Source organism: Pinus tabuliformis, chromosome 9 (assembly GCF_031772625.1).
Source record: "Pinus tabuliformis cultivar Carrire ecotype Pingquan chromosome 9, CPIR1, whole genome shotgun sequence".
NCBI classification, from domain to species: Eukaryota; Viridiplantae; Streptophyta; class Pinopsida; order Pinales; family Pinaceae; genus Pinus; species Pinus tabuliformis.
This window is the reverse complement of record NC_142307.1, coordinates 73,013,049-73,025,152: the sequence shown is the minus strand read 5'-3', so window position 1 is coordinate 73,025,152 and position 12,104 is coordinate 73,013,049. Positions and strand designations below refer to the sequence as shown.

Here is a 12,104-nt window from a genome sequence, read left to right as displayed (position 1 = left end):
AATGGAAACGACAAAAGCCCTTCTTGTGCTCATTATTAAATTAATCTGACAGGTACTCTAAATAAAAAAAAAAAAACACTCCAGAATCTAAGATGAATTTGAAATACTGCATTATTTAATATAGTAATATAACATAAGCATGGGTTTAACAAGCCTAGCAAAATGACTATATAAATAATCAAAGCACACCTTTCAAACGAAGCAATAGATAACAGACGACATTGCAATCTCATTTAGTGCCATGCAAATCTTAATTAACCACCCCACCTTCACATTAACAAAATAAAAAGGAAATAGAACAAAGAATCGTATCAATATCCACAATGCTACAAATAGTCAATGGATAGCTGAGTATGGTAACAAATAGTATATAAATTTTAAGTGCATAAAGGATTCCCTGCAGACGCCTATCTTGAAGGAAGAAAACAAAAATAAAAGAAGAATAAACATATCCCTAAAGTAAAAGGTCAACAAAATCAGCCAACATCCTGAGTACAAAAATTACCTGAAGGTTGGATTTAGCATCCCGAATGCCCATGTGGCATACATATATATAGTGCAAGATAACAGGAATATTGGAGAATAGAAATTCTACACTTACAGTGTTCCATTGACATATAAGAAACAAATCATGCAAAATGGAAGTAATGTAAATTTATGGAATGGGGACGTCTCTTTAGGAGTAATACTATGCCCCAAACCTTTACACTTATAGTATTCCGTTGACATATAAGAATCAATTCATGCAAGATGGATGTAAATTGATGGAACAGGAACATCTCTTTGAGAACATTACTATGCTTGTAATAATTCTGTGTGTGTGCGACAGATATACCTGTTCTGGTGCATTTCTCCTGTGCCCAACTATGTCTTCTGCATGTGTAAAAATCTGTCTGCCAAACAGCTAACAGAACCTTGAGATTGTACCTTCATCACTGATCATTTTCAGCCCATAAACACAAGTCATACTTATCATCCCATTTGAATAGGTTGATGTGTATAGGCCAATATTTCTCAAAAACTAAGTGGATTGTCAACTATACCATTATAAAGAAGTCAATCATCATATACTTGAAGAATATATAGAGATGTCAACCTGTTTGATCGGTGTATTATGGTGCTATGTTTCATCGGTATTGCTGATGAGACTGACGGCGAAGATATCTTGTGTTTGTTCTTTATTTACACTTATAGTATTCCGTTGACATATAAGAATCAATTCATGCAAGATGGATGTAAATTGATGGAACAGGAACATCTCTTTGAGAACATTACTATGCTTGTAATAATTCTGTGTGTGTGTGACAGATATACCTGTTCTGGTGCATTTCTCCTGTGCCCAACTATGTCTTCTGCATGTGTAAAAATCTGTCTGCCAAACAGCTAACAGAACCTTGAGATTGTACCTTCATCACTGATCATTTTCAGCCCATAAACACAAGTCATACTTATCATCCCATTTGAATAGGTTGATGTGTATAGGCCAATATTTCTCAAAAACTAAGTGGATTGTCAACTATACCATTATAAAGAAGTCAATCATCATATACTTGAAGAATATATAGAGATGTCAACCTGTTTGATCGGTGTATTATGGTGCTATGTTTCATCGGTATTGCTGATGAGACTGACGGCGAAGATATCTTGTGTTTGTTCTTTATTTCCACACCTCAAGCTTCTACTGGGTGACTTCTGTGACCATCCTGGTTGCCTCTACAGCAATGGATTTTTTTTATTGGTATTGCTTGTTCGGTAAATGCGTTTATAAATTATATCAATTTTGCATTGGCAGATGTTTTGGGATGTATCTGTCATCAAACAAAATAAGTTCCAGACAAGGAGGATTCTTGTGCGAAAGACTTGATGTGGAGAAAGCTTCTGGGACGAACTCCTTGTATAGTATTTATGATGTGAAGTTTCATCTCACGGACTCACCAGATGAGTGTTTTAGATAAAGATTTAGAGACACTTATCAAGCCTGCCAAAGCATTATCTTCTTGCTTTCCAGGAGATGAACTTTTCCCCTGACAATGAACCCAATTGTCACCTTTGCACCCTTTTTCCCCACTTTCTGAGGAATTGCAATCACCACCAGGTTGGCTTCCGTAAGAGGTTTACATCATAATAATACCATATGTTGTTGCCCAAACAAACTATCAGAAAGACACCAAACTGTTTGCCATAATCCCCCAAATTTGTCAATGCGATTTGCAAAATTGGGTCTAGTAACGTTCCCCATCAAAAGGAACACCTTGCCTTGCGACGAAGAAACATCAGATGCACACGCGCATGCTGAGGGTTACTCAGACTATCTAATACGATAAAACTTTACCAATGCGGTTGCTGCAAAATTGAGTCTAGAAATGTTCTCCATCAGAAACAAACCCCTTGCCCGTGACGAAGAAACATCAGATGCACACGCGTATGCTCGGCGCAAATAACCCTAATAACAATAAAAAAAAGGAAGCTTCTTTGAAACAGGGCGGAAACATTATGCAAATACAATTGAATTTTACCACCGCGTTTGCTGTAAAATAGTCTGTTAATGTTCTCCATCACAAACAATCCCAGGACGAAGAATCATTAAATACACACGCGCACGCTCAGCACAAATGACCCTAGAAGTAGAAACCCTAATGGGTGTTCAAAAACTAAACGAAGGAACATTTGAACCCTCACAGTTTCAATCGATGCAAAGCATCCAAAGGGAAATCTCTTTAGCAGCAGAGACCACAATCCCTCACGGAGTCGCAGAATCGGAAAAGAAATCTCACCGCAACGTACTTATAGACCTGCAAAAGAAAATACTAAGTGCAAGGAATAAAGCAAAGGATCGAAACCCCTCCCAACATTTAAAAAGACACATCGCTCACTTAACCAGAAATTTGAAATTCTAGCCGTCAGACAGACGCTCAGACAGCCGTTTATACGCTCAGACAGAGGTTTATACGAAATTCTAGCTGTGTAGGGCCTGTGAGGTCCCGAAGGGTTTGAACGCAGGCTCTGATACCATGTGTAATACTCATAAACTTGGAAGCAGGAAGCATAAAAATTTGATTTGTACTTACCTGAACTGCTAGCTGATCCCGTGAAGTTGACGATACTGCTGCTGTTTTGCTCCAATTACCCAGGGAGACCAATTCCACCCAGCCTGATTGAGCAGAGGCTGGCTGCTCAATCCAGCAAGCTTCTCACAGAAGCCCACTGTCCCCCGTGCCCAGAACCTCAGACGGATTAAAGCTCTTCCAATGGCAGATCTCTCTCACTGCTGAATTCCTTTTCTGGCTTCACTACTGAATTCCCCCTCTGGTTTCTCCTCCGTTCTTTTTTTTCCCGTACTCGGTTCATATTTCCGGTTTTATCCACGGGCTTGGCGGTGGCCGCCCTCCTGCATGCAACCACCGCCTCCCTCCCTAATGCCACGCTCCTGTCCACGTCCCTCAGACCAGAAGTTAATCCCAGCGTTTATTATGAATCCTTCACTTTATTTGGTTTTGCCTTTAAATCGTATTAAGTTTAAGATAATTCATTTTGGTATTTAAATTTTAAATTTATAAAGTTTGATTGGTATTTTTAATATAAGGTTTGATTTACATCCATATTTTAAATATGAAGTTTATTAATATTTTTTTAAATATAAAGTTTATAATTTTATATTAGTTATTTATTTTTATTATTTCATAACTTTTATAAATGGGTCGTTACAACTTCTGCTTCCTACTCATCCATGATATCGAAGCAGAAACCAAAGAGAACTAGCACTGAGAAGTGTTCTAGTGATCCTCCACACTGCGTGCCCACTCAGCATTCGAATAATCATGCAGTTTCATATTTCCGGCAATGTATCCTAATCCATGAGAGATTGTGCCCTGAAGATATCTTAGAAGATTCTTGGCACCAATCCAGTGAGGTTCAACCAAATATGAGCTCACCAAGCTAACTACAAAACATATATCCGGACGGAAGTTCACCAAGAACATCAACACAAATGAGTTTATGAAACTTAGATGCATTTCCCAAATCTGGTCCGACATCACTACCATGTAACTTCTGAAAGTTAAGATCCTTGAGGTAGTCACAGGCTTGCAGTTTATCATTCCACATTCGGAATCCAGCTCCCTTACTTCTGCAAATGAGAGGGTATGCACCTGTCAGAAACAGGTCGTCCTCGTAAGGTGTTGGTATGAGAGGTCTATCATCCATAACCTTCAAGTAATGGTTTGGATCGGTTTCACTCCTTGTGAATCTCAGCTTCATATGACAGCTATCAATCCTCTCATACTACGCCCGGGAAGTTTTGCTTCAAGCCATAGAGGGCTTTCTTCCACCTGCATACATGAGATTCCTGATCATCAATCTCAAACCCCTCGGGTTGTTCCAAACCTAAGGCCCTGCTACATGAGGGGAATGGTCCCCTTGTAAGATTTTCCTTCGGTACATCTCAGACATGTACTTTCATGCTCTTTTTGAATTCAGGCATCCCTGTCACCATTTGATTCACAGACCTTCAGTGCTACGTGTCAATGGACATGGTCCCCAGTGGACTTCCTGCAACTTGATACAACCCTGAACTCAAAAACATCTTTGAAAATTCTATTTTCAAATACGTACCTTTCCATCGATGAGTGCCACCCTGAAACCTTTGACTTCCATTGCTGAAATGGACACCAGGTTCTTCTTGAAATCAGGTACATAAAAGAGATTTTGTAAATGAATCGAGTTACCCTCATTCAATTGAGGGATAACATTCCCAACATCCTTTCTGGGATAGGTGGCATCGGCTTCAAGTATAATCCCATGATATTTTCCATCTCTACCAAATTAGAGAGTGTACCCATCTCTCCGATGAAGTGCCTTGAAGCACTATAATCAATAAGCCAAATTCCCAAAGAATCTAAAGGAGAGGGCCAATACAAGATAACACTTCTTTATCTTATCAGAAACAATATTTGATTCTTCATACCTGGGGTTCGTTGCTTTCTTTGAAGAGTCGACCATTTCTCCTTGATGAATTGTATTACCTGTCATTCCTTTGATCATTGAAGATGTCCCTGGAATGATTGCTTATCTTCATCAAGCGATGTGTCTCTGCCATTCGGACACTTCTTCGCATAATGGCCGAACTTATTGCAACCAAGGCATCCGCCTTTTCTTGCACCCTCAGATCCAATCTTTTCAATGAAGTGATCTTAAGGTAGGCCATCAGAAACTTCCGCAGCGCCATTCTGATAATATTCTCTGCTTCGACTTCACCCTTAGTGAATTAGAAGAGGGATGAGGAACCCATTGATCCTTTTGTCATGTCCCAACTATCTTCGGTGATTTCTCTTTCACTCTTTCTTGGACATTGTCTTTGCCTCAACTCTGATACCATGTTAATTTTAGGTATGTTCTATGCTTAGAGCAATTTATTTCAATTTTCTCAGTTAGCACAATATCTTTTCCAGATTAGCAATCACATCAGCATTAACGTAAACTGCAGATAGAACATAAACATAAATCGCAGAAGATAAGCCAAGACAATAGGACACAAGATGTGGCGCTAGCCAGGGACAAACCCCAATGTGGGGAAACCCTTGATCAATTCTTCTTTTATGTTCTTCAAAGTTCAGCAAAGAAAGTGGGAGAGAGTACATTTACAATAGAAGTCAACATTTTGACTTCTGAAATTTGCATGAAATTAGTTGAAGACATATTGCTTCAATTGATTCTCTAAGGTGACTCCTTCACCTATCATAGTGTTGCCTCTCATCCATTTGTTGCACCTTACCGTGTAGCACCATGCTGTACCATCACAGTGCTGGACCTAGATGACTGAGTTGCTCTCATCTGCTCTCATCATCATGCTGCTCTTTACTAACATGCCCATTATGTTGCATCTTCCTTCATCATGCAGCCCTATTCATCATCATGTTGCTCCTTACTTAACATGCCCATTATGCTGCATCTTCCTTCATCATTCCTTCCGCTGAGATCATCATGATGCACATTCACATTAGTGCCATCGAGATCAAGTTTGTGAGATCATCTTTTATACCACCATTCACTGAGATATGAGAGTTATATCAAGATCAAGAAATGATCCTATAACGGTCATAAGACTGTAATTAAGAACATATCACGGAGATCATTCCTTGTCATTAATATATACTCATTGATCACCAAGTATAAGTCATATCCTTATAGATCTGACTGGGAGAATGCCGAGATATATTATGAAATCATAGTGATCTTCTATACTATAATAGTTATGCAGAGAACATAGCCCTTCTGCTTCAAACCCTAACCACTGCTGGCCATTATGTTGAGACTGCTACAAGAATACCACCTGGATCTACTACATCAATGGTATGCCAAGATTGTAATGTTGCTTCAGTGATCACTGAGATCATCGAGACTGGGAGGAGGCTGAAACTATAACAAGACAGTGAGGAGGCCGAAACTCCATGACTGCGTATAATTGTCTTCATTAACTGTGTATAAGGTGTTTCCATGAAAGAGTCTCCATGACTGCGTATGGATGTCTCTATGATCTGTGTATAAGTGTCCTCATGAACTGTGTATAAGGAGTCTCCATGTCTACGTATGGATGTCTCTATGACTTGCGTATAAGAGTCTTCAAAAACTACGTATAAGAAGTCTCCATGACTGCGTATTGATGTCTCTATGACCTGCGTATAAGAGTCTTCAAGAACCGCGTATAAGAAGTCTCCATAACTGTGTATTGATGTCTCTATGACCTGCGTATAAGAGTCTTCAAGAACTGCACATAAGAAGTCTCCATGACTGTGTATGGATGTCTCCATGACCTGCGTATAAGTGTCTCCATGAACTGCATTTGAATGTCTCCATGACCTGCGTATATGAGTCTTCATAACTACGTATAGAGTCTTCATTGACTGCGTGTAAATAAGTCTTCATGATTGTGTTGGATCAGCTAGGGCATCATACTAGGCCAGGGTATACTCTTTAGTGTCTCTCCTTCACCAAAAACCCAAAGACGTGGAGAGGAAGAGATTACATGAAGAGTGTATAAATGACTTCATGTCCTCTTCTATTTATACTAAAACGTACATGATGAATAGACATGACTATTGGGCATAAGTTGTTGGCCGACTTGACAATTTGTCTTATAACATAAATAAATTCATAACTTCATAAATACTTATCGGAATCGGATGATCTTTAGATCAATCCTACACCTCTCGATGAGAGGGATCCAAGAAAAATATCAGCTACCATAAATAAGATGACCCACATGGAGTTTGGCCCGAGTTGCCAATTTTAACACCTTTCCTTCATTATCATCTAGCTGAGTTACTTTGCCTTGAACATATCGTAAAAATTCATGCTCTTCAAGAACTAGGTCAATCCTCTTCTTCCATGCTTTGAAGTATGATGTGCCTTAAAGTTTGTTTCCTTTCTTGCAAGAGGGAGCCATTTGTTCAGAACTCTTGGACATAGGTAGATCTTCAAGAAAGAGACTTGACTTGAGTAAGAGAGAGTCTTCAAAGAGTGATCTTCAACTTCCTTTCTTCACCAAAGCTCAGATAACATGTTGATTTTTCAAGTGCAATAGATACAAGCACAAATTTCTGAAATATTGATAATTACTTCTAATGATGTAGATCTTCTTTTAACAATTCTAGTTTATCATTAAGCAATTACACTTCAGAAATTCAACCATAAAAGCATAAGGACAATAGAGATCACAATGCACAAAGAGAACACAAGATTTACCCTATGAAAATCCACATGGGGGAAAAGTTGAAAACCCAGCAACCTTTTCCTTAGAGAAATTCTTCAGTTCAACAAGGGATGCATCTAATGCTACTAGTCAACAATCTATGGTCAAACTTGATCAAGCAGCCCTTTAGTCAAGTCAAGTCAAGTCAAGCCTCTGCCCTTCAAAACTTTGGCCCTCCTTGATCTACCTAGTCCTAATTTCGGCCTTTAGAATATGCCCAGAAAACTCGGCCTGCCCAGAATATGCTGCCCAATACTGCCCAGAAACACACGTGTGAGCTAGAAGAGAGAGAGAGAGAGAGAGAGAGAGCAAGTTAGAAAGAGAGAGAGAGAGAGATGATCTCTGTCCTTCTTGTCCTTCACTTGGATGCCCATAAACTATCTTTCTTCTGTGAGATCGAATGGTGCCTTTTTGGAGGAGGTCGAATACCTTTATATAGTGTTTTGTCTTTGTGAATGGGTGTGACTCTTCACTGGAGCAAACTTGCCTTAAGGGAGGGCCAACTTGACTAGTTTGGGAACAAAAATTCAAAATTTAAATTCCAAAATTTTCTCTTTTAAATCTGACATGAAGAACATGTCTTATAATAATTCTTTCAAGGGCTAATCAATGAAAATGACATGAACAACATGTCTTACATTTACATTATACATTACAAGGGCCAAAATAAATTATGAAGACCGACAATAGCTACAAAATTCAACAGCCTCCCTACTAGAGGATTACTTTATACTAGTGAAGAGAGTGGATCCACTTCACTACTTTAGCCCTAGTACTGAGGTAGTTTTTCATCTCTTTACCTTTACTTCTAACCTAGAAAACTATATAGGTTTACAATTATAACTGTCAAAATGTAAGAACGCTGTTTGCAGAAATTCATTATAATGTGCCTTAGTTCTAGACATGGAATCGATGATCATAAGCTATATTTTCTCTACCTCGTTTATTATTATTTCTTTTACACTAGATTTATCTAATGATGACACCCTCAATAATATTGGACCTTCCAGGCCATTTGACAAATTATTAAATTTTACGAGTGATAATATATATGCTAAGGTGATCTGACCACAGATTGGTGAGGAAAAACTTTGTGAGTTTTGGCCACATAAGGGGATTTTCAATGGCCATACTTTATCTCTTCAGTCAAAGCACCTATATGGATGCGCAATCACTAATTACATGTAAAAATTAAGTAGGACGCATTTCCACTATATGTTAATGCTTCGAGTTCTATACATATATCAAGTTGTGTTGCAAGGTTAAGAAAAATTAATCCCAAATAACATTGACTCTGTTTTATTACGTATAAAATCTATGTAATGTATGTTTCTGCAAGTATAGCGTTCAGGGGGTGTACATCTATAGCAATAGTTAGGATTCATGAGAATTACAGCCATCCTTTAAAACCAATTTCCAAGGGCATACCATAAGATTACCTTAAATATTACTTGGGGTCAATTGGCTAGTGGTGGACTGAAAAGAAAAGAGTCTAGCAATATGTATTCTATATTGAAAAATCAAGTCTATATTTTTCATATTTCAAATGTTGTTTGATTAAATAGTTGTGTTAGGATGTTATTATAGAAAAAATAAGCTTAAACATTTTTGCAGAATGAGAAAAAAATATAAGGAAACAGATTTGAACGATCTATGAAATTAGGACAATTTTTTTCCAAGAGCTTGGGTAGCAAGTTGATTGCATAATACTCTACCATGCTGGTCAAATTACATAACATTTGTATTTTAACCCATTCATAAAAATAAATTAATATCCAAACTAAAAGAGATTATGTCATAAGTTTTGAAAAGAAAGAAAGCCATACCAAGAATAGTTTGTCTATAACGCAGAAGATTAGTGGGAATAGATCCAGGATGAATTGAATTTGCAGTCACGTTATCACCGCTTTCCTAAAAGAGATATAGTGAAGCAGTATGTCACTATTTTTTATCCAAAAGCATGTACACACACATTCTACAACAACATAAAATGAAAACGAGAAGATGGAGAAGGTGCTCTTTGTTATGAACATAATAATAAAACATAATAAGTAATGATAAGTTAGTTAATGAAAAGTTGTGCCTTATCAGAAAGACATGTCCATTACTGAAAAGGCACCCCACCTAGGTATTTATAACAGGGGCCCTCATTGTAATATTCATCATTCTTATTCATTATATCAATCAATATATTTTATAAAAATAATTCTGTCAAAGCCAAGTTTTGGCTACCATTATGTTTTTAGATCCTGAAATTACAGAAAACAAAACAATTTTCAATGATCTAAGAAAAATTGATGAATCAAAAATAGAAATGCTACAGGAAACCAAAGAATTAATTAAAAAATGGCCCAAGGATCTTAAGATGCTAGATTCAGCATCTGTAATAGAAATCGAAAATGACATGAAAGAAACTAGCATTGAAGAATGTTCTAAACTTCTAACCAATGAGGAGATTCAACAAAACTTGATGAGAAGCAATTGAAAGAGTAATATTAGATGAAGGACGGTACTGTAAAGACTATGGAATGTTTTCATATGCAAGTATTGAGAAACAAGATACTAGACCATTATCGATGTATGACATTGTATATGGATGAAAGAGTTTTTGGGACACAGTTGCAAAGGGCTAAAGGACAAACTGTAGGATCTGGCAAAAGGCCAAAAAGAAGGTATCTCGCATATGCATATAATCACAGAGAATTGCTTTGGTGGTTTGAGACGAATGGGTGGTCTGACATAATGGTAGTCACTACCCCTAACAGAAGGGTAAATCGTATGTTCCGTAACATTATCGAGCAAGCACAGATCAACATTTTGGCCGTGTTGACCACACTTTGTCAACAATCCAAGAAGCAGAGTACAAAGCAGCAGATCAAATTTTTTCGAAGGTCAAAGCCATAAATCAGCATTAATATTATCACTATAAACCCAAATTCTACAAAGTTTATTGTAAATGATGGTAATATGAACATCGAGTCATGTAATTGCACCTAGGTAAGCCTATGATTTTTGTCAAAGGATTTCATCCTAGGAAGTATTTTAACCTCCCCGAATTATGTGTCTTTGTAAACACGGATAATCAGCAGAGTTTTTCTTCCAGCGAAAACCCCAAAGCTAAGGTGGGATTCTTTGGCAATGTCTTAGGTGAGTCCTAGTGCTTATTGAGTCCATTGTAAAAGTGTGTTTAGGAATAATTCTAGTGCATAGTCCCTCATATTTAAAACACCATGGCTAAATTATTTTATTATAAGCACACCCGGTTTCATACTAGATCATCTTGTGTCGCAAAATTGGGTAATGTCTTGAGGGTCTAGTCTAAATGTGTATTTCCACTTCTAAGGGTTGAATTAAATTGTAATATCTTGATCTAAAAAATATTTTAGTGCATGGTCCCTTATAATTAGACATCATGCCTAAAATATTTGAAAGTGGAAAGATAATTAAATCCCCTCTAGAGTCAATTAATTAACTTTTCTATCAAAATTTAAAAAAAAAAATCCCAAGCCAGAAAATTAATTAATTTTGAGTAAAAATTAATTATAGAGAAATTAATTTCTCTCCAAGTGGTAAATAATCAAAAATTCATTGGTCAAAAGGAAGTCAATTTTTGCAGGTCGTCCACCAAGGAAAAAATGGATTTAAGAAAATTTGAGCCCTTGGACCTTGGTGGTTAAATCAAAGTCAATTTTTTGAGGAAATTAATCCAAAATATTAATTTTGGATTAAAAAAATGTTTTTAAGAGAAATTCGATTTTTTCCTCAAAAATAAAAACTCAGTAGTGGAGATTAATTGAAGATAAAGTTATTTTCACCAATTGAGATTAATTTGACGAGGATCAAGCCAACTAGTCATTATTTTCCACTTGGAGGGGTTTTCTCTATATAAGGAAGCTATCTAGCTTCTATTTCCATCTTTGGGTGAAGTAATTTTCTACTAATGTACTGAGCTTCTGCTCTGCTGGAATTATTTTTCTCATAATAGAAAGACTTTGGGGTTTCAGTTCATGGTGTTCTTCTATCTGCTAATTTGTGGTATGTGCTAGTTTATTTGTTTATGCTTTATATTGTGTTAAATATTGCAATTGTTATTTCATTTGTCGGTGATAAGAACATTTTATTGGTACGAGTTATCTTAGATGATCTGATTCACTATATGATCTAACAGTTATTTTAAGATTGAATAGAGATTTACAGGTACTCTAGCCCTTGGGCTCCAAGTTCACAGACTGTGGGGAAGGACTGACCTTGTTTGAGCTATGATCTTTCATTGTGATGAATTATTTTACAGGAAGGTTTTGCCCAGTTAATTTTTTCGAAATTATTCATCCATAATATTTATTTCAAATTTCTCAAA

The 12,104-nt window shown here is 37.0% G+C and overlaps 1 protein-coding gene across 1 annotated transcript in view; it reads right to left on the bottom strand.

Annotated features, from left to right (window-relative positions):
* Positions 1–12,104, bottom strand: part of LOC149147167 (short-chain dehydrogenase TIC 32, chloroplastic-like) — a 183,388-nt gene that overhangs the window by 55,837 nt on the left and 115,447 nt on the right. The window contains exon 6 of the mRNA XM_089439526.1: positions 9,574–9,658. Within this exon, the coding sequence (XP_089295652.1) occupies positions 9,574–9,658 (85 nt within the window). The remainder of the gene's footprint in view (positions 1–9,573; positions 9,659–12,104) is intronic.